We start from the raw sequence: 18,691 nt of genomic DNA on the forward strand, positions 1-18,691 counted from the left end.
AAGACCTCTGTAAACTCGCCTTATTCACAAGGGTAGATTTGAAAGACCTCACATTGCAAAACCACAAAGAAGTGGGGGTGGAGTGGAGGAGGATTCACCCAGGTGGCTTCTATTAGTGTCAATATGGAGAAGTCGGAGGACCTAGCCAAAGCCAGGAAACGCCAAGCCAAACTTAACTCTGAGATCACACACACCTCCCCACAGAGTTCAGCGGCGGTGAGACCGCTGCCCCTGGCGCTGCCCCGGGGGTGCTCAGAAGAAGCGGACACCCCTTTTGGCTCCCCTCCTCCCCCACCGCTATCATGGGCTTCGCTTTGGAGCGCTTCGCGGAAGCTGTGGACCCCGCTTTCCATTGCCAGCTGTGCGGCCAGGTGCTGGAGGAGCCCGCGTGCACGCCTTGCGGGCACGTCTTCTGCGCCAGCTGCCTGCTGCCCTGGGCGGCGCGGAGGCGCCGGTGCCCGCTGCAGTGCCAGCCTCTGGAGCCGGGCGAGCTGTACCGGGTGCTGCCGCTGCGCAACCTGGTCCAGCAGCTGCGAGTGCAGTGCGACTACCGTGCGCAGGGCTGCAGCCACACCGTGCGGCTGCGGGAGCTGGCGGCGCACGTCCAGAGCTGCGCCTTCGGCCCTGCCAGCCGCTGCGGCCGCCACTGCCCAGGCGGCTGCGGAGGCGGCGGGGAGGAAAAGCACCGGGCGACTACGACCCGCCCAAGTGGGGACAAGCGTGAAGGGCCACCGGGGTCCGGCAGTCGGCATCGGGCAGCCCCCTGCAGGCGGTTGAGGAAGACGCTGCAAACGCAGCTCGGCTTGCTGCAGCGCAGGTACCAGAAGTTGGCCCGGTCCATGGCGCACACACGCAACTTCGTCGGGGACCTGGGAGGCCGTGGCTGGGTAAGCGCAGAGGGAGTGGGCCCCCGAGCATGATTTGGGTGGGGAGAGAGGGATCTTCACGACCGGTGAGAATTCCTCCTGGTAGTGCCATCCTTTTTCCCAGAGCCGCACGAGACATCCTCCCACCCCCACCCCACCCCCCGCCCCGATTATATGCTCTGCTGGCCTCATCAGCACCTCTGCCCCCGGAAACGTTGCTTTGGGTTAAGGGAGTCGAACTCAACTCTCTCCCGGAGAAGGCGGAATTGAGAAAACTTTTCTCCCATCCACACTCGTGTTCCCATCTCCCACTCTCTTGCCCACCATCGCTGCCCATCTTTTGTATCCTTGGCCTGTGCCTGAAGCAAAATCCACAAATAAACCAATTAGCTGTGAGTGGCTCATTTTCTCTGCCAAAGAACGCCTATGGTTTGTTTAACTACCCTTTCCTCAGTTCAGGGACCTCAAGGGATGGTGGAGTCAGGGAGCCAGGGTAAGATTTCTTTACATCCCTGACTTTTTCTGATGAATCTCCCTCCCGACCTCACCTCTGCTTTACTGGTGGTGAGTGTGCATAATATATGACCTGGGGACTTGGCCCAGGACAGGGTGCGGTCACAATGGCCCCATAAGCGCCAGACAGCAACTGTCTTCCCTACTTCATGGAAGCTGATGGTCCTGAGCTACAGGCTGCAGCAGCCTGGGTCATCAGCTGTAGCTTGTCGTCAGTACATTCGCACAGGTGTTTGATTTGGCTGGTCGCTGGCATAGCAAGCAAGGATTTAACTTGCACCCCCTCTCAGGGGGCTGTTATCATTCTTCTGTGCTTTTTGGGGAGGAGCAACAGGGGGCTTCCTTTTGGGGACTGGCTGCTTAGCTCTGACTCCGATTCTGGTCCTAGGTTTTAACCTTCCTACCCCAAGGTTGAAAGCCACAGTCAAAATGAGATCAGCTGCTCTGATGAGGGAGCATGTAAGAAGAACGCTGTGCCCAACACGCAAATGATACTTGTGTGAAACAGAGTGCCATGAGCAGACAGTTAATGGAGAATACTAAAAAAAAAAAAAAAAAGGCTGGATGCTGTATGAGTTCCCTAGTCTGCTTGTGTATAGGATAATCTTCCAATGAATGGCATAGAGAAAAGCACACAAATTTGATTTGCACTGCCTGTTCAGGTTTCAACGTCGGAACAAGCGTTAGAATTATGGGATAAAGATGTTCAGAATCAGTCGAGCTGTGATTCTCTGCCCGCAGTTCTCAATCTTCCTAATGCTGCAATCATTTAATACAGTTCCTCATGTTGTGGTGACCCCCAACCATAAAATTATTTCTTTGTTGCTTCATAACTCTATTTTTGCTACTGTTATGAATCGTAATGTAAATATCTGTTACGCAGGATATCTGACATGTGACTTGAGGCCCACAGGTTGAGAACTACTGTTCTGTGCAGTACTTGTTGACTAATTTTCAAATGCTGCCAGTGGGTGGTGCTTCTCAAAATTGTTTTCCACCTGCCTCTAGGGGCTGCTGTGGGCTCTGGAAAAGCTCATGTGTGTGTGTGTGTGTGTGTGTGTGTGTGTGTGTCCCAGTCCAAGTGCACTCACACATTCGCGGCAGGGGGTATGCAGTGAGCTTTCATACCTCAGAGTCAGATGTAATTCCAGGTATTTCAGTTCCTCAGAGAAGTTCATGTTTGTAGTGGTAACTACAGCTTATCTTGTCCAGCTACTTCTGTGACTGTTTAAATGGGTCTTTGCTAACAAACGGGTAATTGATACAATTTATATATGTTTAAATATTACCAGATCATTCATAAAGAAATACATAAGACTCTACCTAGCAAAACTCCTTTTGTTTTTATTTTGTAAGAATTATAACAAACCCAATAGGGATATTATTTAAAATCAAGACGGCTACCTTCCAGTAGACCCCGGATTACAGGGGCAGCCTGAATGTTTCTGACTTTATAAATAGCTCAGCATTTCTACAGTGAAAATTTACATAAAAAATGTTTCTAAGATTCCCCTGACAGTTTATTTGACTTTTCTGTCACACAAAGATAAAAACACAGAGCCCTGCCTGGTGGAGCCCAGAAGTCTGGTTGCAGTTGAGGTGAAGTCAGAATGAGGTGCTGCCTGTGTGAAATGTAAATCCATGTAGTCATTAAAAAAAAAAATCCTTTTCTTCTCCGGTGCACTGCCGTTTCCCTCAAGTGCATGCTTTCGACTGTGTTCAGGGAGAAATTTTGCCAGAACCAACCGTTCTTAAAATGCTGTGTGTTGACAGTAAAATGTCACTGCAGCGGTTATTTTTTTTTTCTTGTATTTTTTTACTAATCCACTTCTCCCCTTTTTAACTTAGGGTGGAGAACAGAAGTCATTCACTGTTGTGTTAGAAAGAGAAGATGATACTCTGGGATTCAACATAATAGGAGGCAGACCAAACCAGGTGACTCCTTTATTAATATAGTATTCATTTGTGAAATGGACAAACAAGTGATGTAATCCTTAAAAGGATGCTTTGCCCAAATCCCAGATTCTCAATGTGGATCTTCCAGCTCATACTCAGATTTTCTTTATGAGAGAATTTGAAAACAACAAAACCAAAACACCCCACAGTTGACCATCTTGATTCTCTTAGCCATGGTCATAAAGGAGAGACAGTGTTTTACCTTTCATCCACCTTTCTTGGAGAGCACCATGGGCAAATCTCTTGAGTACCCGTGTAGACAACTTCCATTTGCTCCACTCAGTAGTATCTTGTCTGCATATACTTCCTGTTCTCAAATGGCTCTGTCTATAAATGACAACCAGACTTGAGAAACTGACAGTGTTCATTGAATGCAGAGTCAGAATGAATTTAAATAAGAGAAAAGTGAAGTAAGTGTGTGTGTGTGTGTGTGTGTGTGTGTGTGTGTGTGTGTGTGTGTGTGTTTTCTCCTCCTCCTTCTCTCCTCCTCCTTCCCAAAATTTCTTAGGAAACCTCATCCTTAAAAGAGTTGATGTGAAACATTTTCGGCTTCCCAAATCAACTCCTTATTTAACTGTATGAATAATCTCTACTTTTTGTTCTCAGAGTGCATATTAAGACTTTACCTACTGTAGTTACAAAAATCCTTTGGCATCCTGCAATCCTACACTGTCTTAATTTTGAGTGTAACTGGACAAAGACAATGAAATTTAATAAAGAAATCACCTTCTTCAACTCTTTAGTTAGCTGCTCTGAGACATTCCTGACCCATGAGGCACCTGCTGTTCGAGGACTTTCTAGCCTGCTCTAAGCTGGGGTTAGGATGGTGTTGGACAATGTCATCCTGTGTCTGTCTCCTATTCAGCTAGCAAACCCAGCAATTAAAGATCATTGTTCTGCTTATGTTCTGAAAAGGTCCCAGTTGTTATAAAAACAGAGGCATTTCTTCATATTGTTTTCTTTCTCCCTTCTCTTGATGGTTATTTATAACTTCCAGTTAAGAATTTGGCATTGGGCATTTAAAAAAAATATTTCCAATTCTGGTTGAAGCAGACCAGTTAAGGAGAACTTCTAGAGTTAATCTTATTTATTCTGCCATAAAACCAACTGACATTTAAGAATGAATGCCCAATGTGTTGTTACATGATGATGAACATCTTCCTAAGTAGGTCTTACAGGATCATTGGTTTCTTATGATGGGCGAACATGCTGTGTAGTATCAAAGGCTGCTTGTTTGGGGGTTGCCTATTCCCTGTGAAACTTGCACCTGGAGCCATGTAATGATCAGAGATCAGATCTGAATGGGTCTCTTGGCCATGTAAAGTTGCTATTTTGAGATTATAAAATCACTCTCTGCCTCCTAGGTGGTCGAAGCTATGATTCCAAATTTTTCACACTGGAAGCTAAAATATATTTTAGGGATATGACTGTGTCTAAATTGTTATATCCTGGAGGGTAAATTTGAATTCTTTCTTCTTCTATCCTTGTGTCTTTTTTTTTTTAATTTCCCGTATCACTTTATAGGTGAGAGGTTTTTACAGTAACACTTCTGATCTCACCTTGTATGTGCCCTTCTCTAAAGCTTTTCATGTGAATTCAAAAATGTAAAGTAAATAGATGATCTTGTCAGAGCCGCTGGCCTTGTTCATTATAGCTGTCATCTTGATTAATGACCAGTTGGCATTAAGTGGGTTAATTCTATGCCAAATTCCCAGCTAAGAGAGTTGCATGTTGGAGCAGAATTACTACTGTTACAGTTAGAAAAATTATCCATTACAAAGTTGAAAGTTTGTTTAATATGTTTCTTTCTGCTAACAATTTTTTTTTTCCTGTAGAATTGCCAGAAGCAATCAGCAACTGAAGGAATTTATGTTTCAAAAATTTTAGAAAATGGACCTGCAGACAGAGCAGATGGCCTGGAGGTTCACGACAAAATTATTGAGGTAAGGCAGTAAAAAGGCAGGAGTATGTTTCGTGATTAAGACTTTGTAAGGTGGCACCCACATTGCTCACCTTCTTATCAGAGTATAAATCTAACTGCAGTGGAGACTTTGCTGTATATTTCTTCCTAAAAATGTAAAACTCTTCGGTGGTTCTTTATCAGTTAGTATACAGTGGGATGAAAGTACAAAGTACCTTAAGTTTCCAGGTATATTAATGAACATCTGTATTTTAATACATTCCCTCCTCAGAAATCAAAGGAACTTCTCTGATTTTCATGGAATTCATTTTTTCTTTTCTTTTCTTTTCTTTTTTTTTTTTTTTTTGGTTTTTCGAGACAGGGTTTCTCTGTGTAGCTTTGCGCCTTTCCTGGAGCTCACTTGGTAGCCCAGGCTGGCCTCAAACTCACAGAGATCCGCCTTCCTCTGCCTCCTGAGTGCTGGGATTAAAGGCGTGCGCCACCACCGCCCGGCCCATTTTTATAACATTTCAAAAGGTGGCAACTCTGTGCTTGGGAACAGTTTTGATAAGAAAGCAACGCTTTTTAAAGCTTGTGATCAGTATGTATTTGTGAACACTGGTATTACCTATAAGGTGCCTTTATCATCCTTTGGTGCACTCTGTCTTTTTGAAAGTGAGACAAATGAAGAAGTGTTCTTGCCCCTGGTGGGAGGAGTTGTGGGAAGCTCTTGTGTGTGCAGCTGTGTTGTTGTGTTTGGAGCTTGTGCTGGGAATTGAGCTCAGGACCTCTGGAAGAGCAGCCAGTGCTCTTACACTCTGAGCCACTTCTCCAGCCTGGTATAATGCTTTTTTAAAGCACTCATTTATTTAGGATTGGAAGTGTGTGACTACATGGTACAATGTTTGACTTGTATGCTCCAGGTCAGGGGTTCCATCCACAGCACCAAAATTAGAATAAAGTCAAATGTACAAAATTTCATTTGTTTTCTTACTGGGAAAGGTAATTTTACTTTAAAAAAAAAAATCTATGCTTGATAACAAGTTCATCTACTGATCCATCCAATGTCATTACTAATATTTGTCAAGCTAATCTTATTTAAACTCTATTAAGATAAAGAGCAAAAATGACTCATTGATAGAGAACTGATTAAAATTCATAATAAGCTGTGGTATTATTATTATTCACCTTGATTTATAAACTAACAAGCAATAGAAAGAACTTGAAATTTGTCATAAGGATATAAATTTGAGGAAATGAAATCCCAGGAAATGAAAAATATTATATATAAGATACTTGTATATGTATGTATATCTTGTCCAGGGCATGAATATATTTATTTATTTATATCAGATACATTCTGGTTCTACAGTGGATTTATGAGACCACATTTGTTGCCAAGAACTGAGTAAAATGATTTTACTATTTATGGCATTAACTTGTTAATTAGTATGACTATTTTAGAAGGAAACTTGTTAATTAGTGTGACTATTTTAGAAGGAAAATGGCTAGAAATAAGTCTCTAACACTTGGCTGCTTAGTGTTCTGTCAGCTCCTGGAAGAGATACTTGGCAACCTTAGTATATATTTCAACAAGTCTTAAAGACACAGGTGTTGTGGACAATCCTCACATGCTAATAAGAGTTAGAAACAGTTGATGTCTGTCAATCATTTTAATTCCTATGCTGAAACTACTAATCAATATTACATTTATATCTAATAGGAAACTGACAAACTATATTGATTAAAAATGTGCAGGGTTGGATAAACAGATTTTTTAAAAACAAGTCAATAATATATTTTCTGCTTCGATTTGATGATTGAAGGAATGCAATGAGAAATTAAGCCAGATTTTGAATTTCTAAAGGCAATGTTGCTTTAAATCTCGTATACAAATACATTTTCCACAGTGTAAGGAAACAAAGAGGTTGTATATTATAAAGCTGCCCAGGTGACTTAACTGTGGCAATTTGACTTATTCTGAATGCTTTGAAATGAAAATAATCAAAGCTGAAAATGTTTATTGTTAACTTATATTCAAAATATGCCCAAAATATTGGGTGTGGTTATTAGCCTAATGTATGCATGACAAATATAAGAACTGTGCTTATTAAAATACTCATCAATCACTAATTTGAATAAAAAGTAGATATGTTAATATTTGGTTCTGTTAATTGTTATAGAGACGTTACTAATTCTAATACAATATTAGTTATAATGTTTTTGCCAAAGTTCAGCAATAATCAACAACTCAAAAATGACTGGTTTGGGTATTCTACTTCCACGGGAGCTTATCACATTCAAAATCATTAGAGGATAAAGCAAAGTCAAAGTCATAAGGTAAACCCTGTTGGTACTTTGGACGTGATTCAAAGCAAGTTAATTTTGGAGTCATTTTCCACAAATATCCATACTGGCCAGTTTCTAGTTACTTTTACATCTGTGTCTTTAAAAAAAATATTTATTTGTGTGTATTAAAAACAAGTTAAATTTGATATTTAAGTTATAACATTAAGTGGCAAAATATTACTAGAGTCTAAAAAGGTTGAAATTTTGTTGACAGCATCAGAAATTAAGGCAAACAAGTTCATTACATACACAAGATTTAAAGCAACTTGCCTTGTCTTTCACAATTAAGGTCTACCTTAGAAGGCCCCTTGTCCTATTGGAAGAGGCCAGTATCAGTACTTTATTTTCTTTAAAATACCTGTGAAGAGTGTGGGAAGAAGTGTGTGTGTGTGTGGGGGGGGTCAAAGTTCACTGCTGCTGTGAGCAATAGCATTCTATCATAATTTCGTGACACTGGTAGGCAGCAAGGTGCCCATAACTCCAGAGTAAGAAATGGTGCAGCATCATCCATGGCTTTTTGTTCTCTTCTGGTCCTCCTACCACCTTCCAGCAATGCTGGTAACAGGACAGTGGTATGCACAGCTGTTGCACACTTAATTTCTCAGGATTGGAAGTAGAGTCTTTAGAGTCTGAGATGAACACATTGAAACAGAATTCAGTGCTTTGTGTGTGTGTGTGTGTGTGTGTGTGTGTGTGTGTGTGTGTGTGTGTGTGTTCATGTGCATGCTAAAATACCTTCTACTTATGAAGCTGAAACTCAACCTGAAAAGCAGCCACAGAAGCAGTTTCTCTTGCTTTGTAAACGGTTCCTCCACTGAACAGTGCCCAGGTGGCACTTTCCATAATGTGCCGTGTTTGGCACTGGAGGGAAGAGCTTTCCCAACCAGGAATTCTGTCCTCAGGCTGCCAGCTGAATTTTCTTCCAAACCTACATGGCATGTTATACCTTCTGCATCTTCTCTCACCTCTTGATGTGGCCAGAGTGAAGTCTCTGGTTATCGTGTGCATTCAGCTAAGGCTTTGGACAGTGGTTTACAGCTGTCAAAGCAGGAAAGTTAACTACAGACCAGAACTAACCAGTTAGAAATATTGAGACACATCTATAAGGTTCCACCTCAGATCACCACTGCTAATTAATTCACATATAAGAAACATTTGCAAGTTGCATGAGATCCTGTAAATCAGTTAGATTTACACTTTATTTGAACACATCACTGCATACCTCAATAAAAAAAATCCTTATTGTCAACCTTACGGCATAGTATTTCAACAGCAACCTGATGGTATATAATAATTAGGAAAAATATGAAAGAAATATAATCAATATCAATAAAGAATTATGTTCTGATGAGACTAGTAACCACAATTCAGTGCTACTAAAATGAAAGTATAGTCATCACATGTTTTATTTTCTATTGAAAAATAATGTGGTATAATGGGAAGAGCCTGAACCATGAGGTGGAGGAGGCTAGCTGGAATGCCTGCTCTACCTCTTAAAGACAGAATGAGTTCCTCCTTAGTTTCTATGTGTAGTTTATACTTAACAAGCAAGACGTTTGAGGAAACCTAGGCCAGCTGCTGCCAGCAGTCATTTCTTCTAATTCCTGAGGATGCCAGAGTCTGCTGACGATCAGCAGATGGTAACAGCATTGGGATTTATCTAGAAGAGCACTGCAGGCAAGAAGAGCTGTCGTTGGGGAACCTGTAGTCTCTGTAGTATGGTTTGTCAGCAATGCCTTCTGTCTGTCTGCAAGAAGAGCACCTGCACTTAGCTGGCTGGGGAAGGAGAGCTCTCTCCTGCCGTTTAGTACAAATACACCGTCCTGTGACACTGCTCCTTTATCTGCTAAGGCTATAGATAGACCTTAGTGGGATCACACTCTGAGTTCCCTCTCATTTTCCTATTGCCTTAGAGTTGTTTGCTTCATTTTGGGAATCAGGGCACGAGGGTTAGGGACATGTAGAGGACAGGACCTTAAATCCAAGTTTTTGTCACCTTCCGCAAATGATCCCAGTGGCTTCCTAAGATGCTTTCTTCACCCAGCCTCTGCCACTTTCAATGCAATTTGCTTACTCTATCTATCTATCTATCTATCTATCTATCTATCTATCTATCTATCTATCTATCTATCTATCTATCTATCTATCTATCTTTTTATTGATTTGTTCATTTTTACTTCCTGGCTGAGGCTTCTTATTGGCATCTTACTATAAGTAGATTAAAATCTATTTCTGCTGAGGAAGCAGGTATGACCCTTCAGAACATTCATGTTTCAAAAATCCTTTCCTTTTTACCCCATTAGTACTGGACTCACGTGACGTAGCTTTTCTTTCTCATCTTTAGGCCTGTCTGCTCTTATTTTTCAATCAGAGATTTTTCAATCTCTGTCCATTTTCTCACATTTTTTCTTCTAGTAGGCAATCTTCTTGAAAACCTTTACAACCCTCAAACCCTTGAAAATCTCTTAATCTCTTTATAGTTCTTGAAAACCTTCTAAATCTCCTGAAAACTTTTACAATGTTCACCTAACTTTTTATGCCCCCTCAAGTCCTTCATGACCCCTGAAACCCTGCACAAATCCACTACTCCTTCAAAAAATTTAAAGAGATAAAATAATGTTTACTAATTCTTATAAATATTAGGGTTTTTTTAAATAAATTTTTTTTGGAGAACATTTTAGAAAATAAAATTTCCAGGAAGTATACATGTACAACAAATGGAATTTCTGGCTTTATTTTTTTTTTATTTCCTGGAAAATTAGGACTGAATTAAGTTGCAGGAGGTTAAGGAGGTGTCTGAGCATATGAATATCTCTATATGTGTGTGTTTGTGCTGTGTCTGTGTGTGTATCTTTCCATCTCCTTCCTAGGTCTAACAGTAACATATCCACACTCTCACACCATGTTCACACCTATTTTGGAAAGGGCTCCTACCTTACTCTGGATGGCTATGTTAATGAACCACAGTAGTAGCACATTTTGAATTAGAAAGCACTTTTAAAGCCCGTTGACATGTCTAGCCTTCTAATGTCTGAGCAGGAGGCCACTGATGCCTCAGCAGGAGTCCTTGCCCTTGCTGCAGCAAGCACATTAGTGCCAGGCTTTTTGCATTCGCTCAAGAAACAATATGTAGGTCAGTCATATTACTTTAGTAACGCCTTTCACAATGTGCTTAAAATGCGATAATAGTAACACTTTAAATCACTCATTTTTAGCAAATGATGAACCTTTAAAGATATTAAAATAGGCATTGACCACCTGGAAAAAAAAAGACCAACAGAGATTATGAATTGGGAGAGGGTCATGGGAGGAATTGCAGGGGTGAAAGGGAAAGACAGGGGTTCTCAAAAATAAGGTTATTAAAAATTTTTGAAGTATTAAGGAATACCTTAAATCGTTGTATTTGTAAACAGTTGAAAAGTGAAGGTCTGGCATCAAGTATTGGAAACTGTCTTCGCGTGAAGGGTGATGTATCTAGGAAATTCTGGAACCCACATACGAATGTGAACCTGCACAGTGCTTAGCTTAGTGTGAAGCCTGGCTGTCTGTGTTCCTTGTGTAACTCCTAGTGTGCACTGGTAGGTGTAAGGTTCACTAAGCTGCAGAAACTATATCAGGATTTGAAATCTACGAGAGCCCTTTGCAAAAGAAAATAAAGCCCCAGTGAATCCGCTTTGATCTGAAAACACTGAAGTCTATGTCTTGGCTTTTCACTGTAATACAGACCTGTAAACCAGTACTAGGGAGACTGAGGCAGGGGTTTTCGAGTATAACAACTGACAAGCTGGAGAGCAATATAAAGGGGTCTGATTCATGCAGCATCTCACAGACAGGTGGCCACATATCAGGAGTGCTCTGTGGTGTGGACAAATGATTCACAGTCTACCTACTCACTCTAACGAGTGCCTTGATTGGATAGTGACATATATAGTGTCCCTATATTACTTAAAATAATTTGATTTGTTAACTAGCTTTGTTAACAGCCTAGTTCTAGGCCAAACAAAATCATACACCAGAACTTGGAGGATCAAGTGGCAGGAGGAATTTTAAAATTTTGAGCAGTACTAGTACTCTATGGGTAAAACACTTATTAGTGAAAGAGTATCTTCATGTAAATGGTCTAATTAGATCCCTGCTATTCTCTGAGATTTAAGGAAGCAGTAATACAGAATTCCATAGCAGATGAGGGTGGGGGACAGGCTTAGCATATTGATGAGGCTTCTTTAGAGTCAAAGTTGTTCCAATCAGGCAAACTTTAAACTTAGAGCATTACGTTAGATCAGTCTAGAAGGATAAGAAAATCTGATAGAAGACGAGGGTGAAGAATGAGATTCCTAAACAGGTTTTGCCTGCTGTGAAAAAATTTGCTTGTCACACCTCACTGGGTATATTAAGTAGTGTAAAAAATTCTTTGAATATATATGTTGTCATGGCAGGCAATCTGCTGAGACTCCAAAGATAGTGAACCCTCCTTCAAGGCAGGGGTAATAACTGAAGATGCTTTTACTAATTTAAGAGTAGGGATGTTGGGTTGCCTTAATTTTTACAGTTTTGCTTATTGCAATTGGTGATAATAAGACACAGATGCAAAGCTCACTGAGAAGCACTACCCAGACCTTGGGGTAAGTGTTCTTCCACTGATGTCACAAATAATAGCTGACATCAGTGCGTCTCAGACCTCAGCGTAAGGGAGTGTGACTTGAAGCACTTAAGACAGGGCTTCTCAAGACATCGAAGAACAAAGTGTTAAAAGATCTGCATCATCAGTCCCTTGGGGATTATTTAGTAGCTCTGGGATTAATCTGATGATTGTGTTTTAAGCAGGTACCTTAAGAAGTGGTCATGTGTAACCTTTATGCTGTAGATCCTGTGTGACCTCTAGGCCCTAGCTTGAGAAACCTCCCAACTGGTCTTTGGCTGCTGTAGTCTGACGTGAAGACAGCTGAGCAAATAATGCACAGTTTTCTAAGGACCTCAATAACATGAGAAATCCTTAAATTAAAAAAAAAATCTGATGTTAGAAATGTAAGGTGGTTGATAAGCAAAAAGGGGGACAAGTTCAACTATTTTCACTTAAAATTTAACCCTGATGCTGGTCAGTGAGATGAATTTCCATGAGCCTCATGAAGATTCAGTACAAGTGGCTCCAGTGTGCAGTGTAAGACGTAAAGCATTATGGGAGAAATGATGAGTAATTAAAGTGGTTTTTGTGTCTTGGAGAAGTCTTAGAAAAGAGAAAATAAGATATGAAAACACAATGCACATCCCTGTGTAACCAGTGCCATTTATACAGGTAGCTAATGTGGGCTGCTGCTTTTTAAAGTAAACAGATTTATTTTGAGGAAATCACAAAGGAGTCTGCATGACCTTGACAGATTTGTTGGATTCTTGGAATTGACTTTAGAAAGCTTCTCTTTATCACAGACAGAAATAATTTCTTAACTATATATTGGATGTATGTTTTTAAAGATTTAAAACTAGAAAAAATATTGAGTACATTTTCTTACCTTTTTTTTTAAAACTAGCAACACATGTCATTAGGTCTGCATACTGCATTTTTAGAGTGTTAAAGTAATAGCCTGCCTTATATTTGGTATTTCTGTAGTGGACAAAAACTGAGTAAGTTATTGATGACCTATTTATTTAATTATCCATATACACACTCCATCTCAGAACATAGAACCAAATATTTTTATGTCTTCAAATAATTTTCATATAATCAATAAACATTAGATTTTTGAAAAGTCCAATAGTCTACTGAAGTCCAAACTAATGTTTTTCATTCTGCTAAAAAGGAGCCCCATGCTTTAGTGACAGTCTTAGCAAGTTCTATATGTTTTATATGGCTATGACTCCATCACTGTATCTGTCCCAAAGCATATAAACTGATTCCATTTCTTTTCTGTGTGGCTCCTAAATGATTCCTTCATATTCTTCTCTCTTCCTTGCACTGAAGCAGGGGTAAGCAGTGAATGATACAGTCATATTACTCAGAAAAGGGACTATCCATAAGAGTTAAACATCCAGGTTGATGTGATCTCTGCAGAACTTTTCTCTCTTACATGGTGGATGGAGTCATGAAACATGTGCTTGTACAACCTGAGTTCAATTCTCAAGCTCTATAAAAGAAACCAAAAGCCAGAGACAGCACACATTAACTTTTCACAGTGTACAGCCTTTACAAGCATGGTGGACACACACTGGAGATGAGCATGCCAGACAGCAACAGACTGGAAAAATGTGAAATGACATCATCTGCAAGCCAAACCTCTGCAGTGAGGCAGCTTCAAAGGAGCAGTCATCGTGGCTGTCCAGAATTCAGTCTGCTTCCCTTGCGTAACGCAACTGTGGCGGCGATTAAGCCATCTTCAGGAAGCAACAGCCACTCTCTTGTCCGAACTGCTGGGGTGACTAAGATAGAGACCATCTTCCTGTTGTGGATAGAGAGACTGTTTCCTCAATGCACTGCTTTGTTTGATTTTCTCTTCAGTGAACACCTTGAAAGGACTCCCTAAGCCAAGGGGGACCAGCTGAAGCAGGTGATGCCAGTAAGTGAATTTCTGGGGTGAACAGAGAGATGAGTCCAAGTCTGGACAATGAGAATCCCTTTTAGGAGCATCCCTGAGTATGGATTCTGGAAGTTTGAAAGGTGAAAATATTCTTTCCTATGAACTGGCCCTACACACTCACTTCAGATGCATGTGTTATACCCACAAGCTTTCATTCCAGACTGTATTGTATGTGGCTAGAAAATTATTATGTGAAAAATGGTATATAGCTGACATATCTGTGCAGAATATTCTTTTTAATGAGAATAACTTGATAGCCAAATGATTTAGTTGCATGCACTATAGTAAAAACAGTATCAAATAATTTTCATTAATTATAGCTCATTAACAAATTTGTATCATGTGATTTAAAATACATTCAAACTTTTAATATATTTTCATTTAACTTGTACATTTGTGATAAGTTTAAATATTTGGTTAAAACTGAATGTCTTATATTAAACTGAAACTTTAGGTGTCTAGGGATAATAGCATAAACTTATGAGTTAAAGCCAATGCCTCTCAGTTGAGCATTCATTTGTGGAAGCTATACTGTGTACACACACACAGGCTATGCCTCTTAGGGTTGGAGGTACTTCCATGAAAACTGAAGCTATGAGCTTGTCTAGCCAGGGAAATGAAGAGGCACTAATATATGGGAGGATGTGATCACTGCCTTGTGTTTTGATGATTGAGTAGGAGTTTAGTCAATATTAAAGACAGAAACAACAAAGAGAAGAAAACCAGGTAGTCTTGAATCTCAGAACATGTTCACTGTAAATATCTTTGGTGAATATTTTTAGGGAAGTAGAGATCAGGGAGAAGAAATGACCTCATGGTAATACCTTAGGAGTTGTATTGAACCATTCTTTCTAGTGAGAAGTCCAACTTCTTTCCTAATCAATTTAGTCTTGAGAAGGTTTTTAATACTTCTATGTAGATGTAACCAATCGTCTTATTAAAATAAGAAACACAGAGCCAATGTAAAAGAGAAAGCCGAGAGGTCAGAGCTCAGAGATAAAATCTTACCTCCTGCAGTGCTCCTAACTTCCCCGAGAGAGAGAGCTACTTCCTGTTTGTCTGTGTTTAAATAGTCTTTCTGTTCTGCCTTCTCATTGGTTGTAAACCCAACCACATGACTGCCTCATCACTGCCTGTAAGTACCGCCCTCCAGGTCTTAAAGGCGTATGTCTCCAATACTGGCTGTATCCCTGAACACACAGAAATCTACCTAGCTCTTCTAACCATCACGCTCTTGCTATGGCTCTAATAGCTCTGACCCCAGGGCAACTTTATTTATTAACATAAAATTAAAATCACATTTCAGTACAAATAAAATATCACCATACTTCTAATCTTGCACTACAGAAATGCTTGTAAATCAGAATACATGTTAGGTGAGGTGTTGAAGCTGCTAATGGGCAGACATTAATGTCTAGAGGGGAAACAAGGTTTTCTATTGAACACACACACACACACACACACACAAATACACACAAATGCTTTAAGTTTAGGAACCAAGACTTGACCTTGATATAGCATAAAAAACTAGCTTTAGCTATGTGCTCTTTTTGCATAAATGGATTACTTTTCCTGGAAAAAATATTCCAACGCCATAGCAGTCATTCCAAAGTTTTTCTTAGGAATTTCACATATATCAGGCACAATTTCTACATGATGAATCTTGTTCTGCTGATGTACTAGATATCATTGAATGGGAAATTTCTAGAGCTCTTCTGTGTGAGTTTGATCCAACAACCAGTCTGTGTCTGCTCTTGTGGTTACTCTATGTGTGGCATTACTCTCTGTAGTGACAGCCATTTCAAACGTGATTTCTGAGGACAGACAGTTTAGATAAATGGATGTATGGGAATAAGGTGAGGCTGGAAGTCACACTCAGAGCAGATACAGGGATTTCATGCTGCTTTGCTTTAGCTGTGTAAAGTCTGTATTTGTTTACCAAGGTTACCATAGAGAAGAGGCCAAACTAGTTGACCTAAGCAAATGCTGGCTGTTCAGGAGGATGTGAGTTCAAGATCAAGGTCTTACAACTTGAGTTCTTCTGAGACCATTTTGTCTTGGTATGTAAATGGTACCTGTCAGCTTTGTCATCCTCTAGCTTTAGAATGTGTTCATCCCTGTCCATCTTGTCTCACAGACAGATCAGATTAGGGTTCATGCAGTGACTTCACTTAACTTTAATTAGTAAAAACTAATATTTCAATCTATGAAATTTTGGAGAGAAATTAACCACTGGCTCAGTGACTAAATACCACTTGCTGTTTTTGCAGAGGAACAGCATCTGGGTTCCCAGCACCCATATCAGGCAGGTCACAACTTCTCGGAACCCCAGCTGGAGGTGATCTGATACCCTCTTCTGGCCTCTCTGAGCATTGCATTCACATGTACACATGCATACAAATAAGTAAATCTTTAAAAGAGAAAATAATGATGTCTCACCTTTGATAATGATATCTCACCTCTAGGAATGATGTCTTATCTCTAAGAATGCCTCACCTTTATTAATGATGTCTCACCTCTAACTTGAATATTGTTGGATAGTGCACTAATAATTTGGAAGGAGAAGAATACAATCAAGAAAGAATCTGTTTTACTCAGAGTCTCAATATTTCTGCATATTTTATACTGAATATAATTTTAACTAAAAATAATAATACTATGCATTTCCACATTGCTTCATTTTCCTTGTGGACACAAAAGGTTCCAGTTCTTTGTGCCTTTGTCATGCACCTTTGTTCTATATAGAGGAATACAAATAGAAAGAAAAATCCTTTAGACTTAGCCTAAGAATGTTCATGCTAAATGTTACTGCTCAACCAACCCCTGTCTCTTAGGCCATCCTAAGAAGCAAAAGGAAATAGAATCAGGGCTATATACCAGAAGAAGATAGAATTCCCTCAGGAGAACTGTTGGGCCAAGAATGCCCATGTCATTCTTGACATGATCTGAGTTTATGTGAGGTCACTGAAATTCGGGGGTTGTTGGGGACAGCATTTAGTCGTTAATAAGGGCCTGGCCTGAATGGTGGACCATGGGACTTCCCATCCTTTCTATTGAAGAATGGATCTTAGAAGTTTCTTCTATCATTTCTATCTTTCTCTTATTCCTCATTGTCCAATTATTCCTATGGATTCTAAGTATTTGGATCCCAGGAAGGAATCCTTATCACAAAATTAATTTGTATCTCCTTTCCTTGTGTCTAGCCAGCTTAAGAGACAGCTATCCAACACTTTAGTCTCACCCTCCCTTTTCCATTTGGCCTGCCAAATTGGGATTTAATACAAAGGATAGATTTCATGTATCTCTTTTCCTTTGTAACCCCTCTCTTTCTTACACAAGTTCTTTCTGAGTGGAGAGACCAGCTTCAGTGGAATGTCTTATTGCCTCCAACAAAATACACACACAATGAGCTCATTGGCTTTCTAAGTTACACATGGGTGGAATCCATGTTTACTTTGTTACCATGTTACAAAGTTACTTTGTTCTGTCCTTGGTGCCTTTTGCAGGTGAATTGTTTTCACTTCTCCTACAAAAGTCATACAGCATAACTAGTGCCTGAACAAAGACTGACAGAACCAATGAAGAGCTGGGAAGGAGTGGTTGCGCCCTCACTGCATGTACAACCTTGGGGGCAGAACCCTGTGGACCTTGTATGTTTTAGGGCTGTGGAATAACCTTTCTGTACACTGTGAATGTGTATTGCTCTCATTGGTTAATAAAGAAGCTGATTGGCCTATAGCAAGACAGGATAAATTGAGGCAGGACAATTAAACTGAGGATACTGGGATGAAGAAGGGCAGAGTTAGAGGACTCACCAGCCAGACATAGATGGTGCAGGAGGTGAATGTGTCATGCTAATAAAGTACTGCCATGTGGCAAAGCATAAATAAGGAATATGGGTTATCTTAAAATGTAAGAGCTTGTTAGTAATAAGCCTGAGCTATCGGCCTAGCATTTATAATTAATATAAGCCTCTGTGTTGGGACTGGTGGCCGGGATTGGGAAAGAAACATCCACCTAATTTTTTTTTGAAACTTACACATTTTTCTTACCTCCTAAGTTTTATGACCCCTCCCTCCAGGAGGAAATGCTGCTATGCAGAGGAAATTGCTATACAGCACTCAATTAGAAATCTCATTCAGATAGCTATTCTCTATCCAGCTTGGCAGAATTATTCAAAACCCACCCACAAATGCATACAGTTTTTCAGGGACAATAAGCAATTTTCAAATGACCTGTCTAACTGTCTGATATACTGTCGTACCCAGGATCTCTGCAGTGGCACATTTACATGCAGTATCTACTGCTTGTTGTTCAATTTACTGTTATTCACATCTCTCATCTGTGAAGTGTAGCAAGGAAATAAAATGGAAGGCAGCAAAATAAAACAATGCCTTAAAGAAGCAGAATACGCATCGGGGTTGATAGCATGTGTGGCCGTGCACTGAAGGCATAATTGCTTTCAGAGAAAATGTCCACCAATTGTTTATAGTTGACTGATTTAGTATCCATGAAATAAATAAAGGTAGTAATTTCAT

General features: G+C 40.1%; 1 protein-coding gene across 1 annotated transcript in view; it reads left to right on the forward strand.

Moving 5' to 3' along the window:
- The first annotated feature begins 245 nt into the window (after nucleotides 1–245).
- Nucleotides 246–18,691, forward strand: part of Pdzrn4 (PDZ domain containing ring finger 4) — a 357,657-nt gene continuing 339,211 nt past the window's right edge. Inside the window, exons 1-3 of the mRNA XM_042264612.2 lie at nucleotides 246–887; nucleotides 3,228–3,314; nucleotides 5,171–5,278. Of these exons, the coding sequence (XP_042120546.1) occupies nucleotides 303–887; nucleotides 3,228–3,314; nucleotides 5,171–5,278 (780 nt within the window). The 5' untranslated portion in view covers nucleotides 246–302. The remainder of the gene's footprint in view (nucleotides 888–3,227; nucleotides 3,315–5,170; nucleotides 5,279–18,691) is intronic.

The sequence above is a fragment of the Peromyscus maniculatus genome, chromosome 20 (genome assembly GCF_049852395.1).
Source record: "Peromyscus maniculatus bairdii isolate BWxNUB_F1_BW_parent chromosome 20, HU_Pman_BW_mat_3.1, whole genome shotgun sequence".
Classification (NCBI taxonomy): domain Eukaryota; kingdom Metazoa; phylum Chordata; class Mammalia; order Rodentia; family Cricetidae; genus Peromyscus; species Peromyscus maniculatus.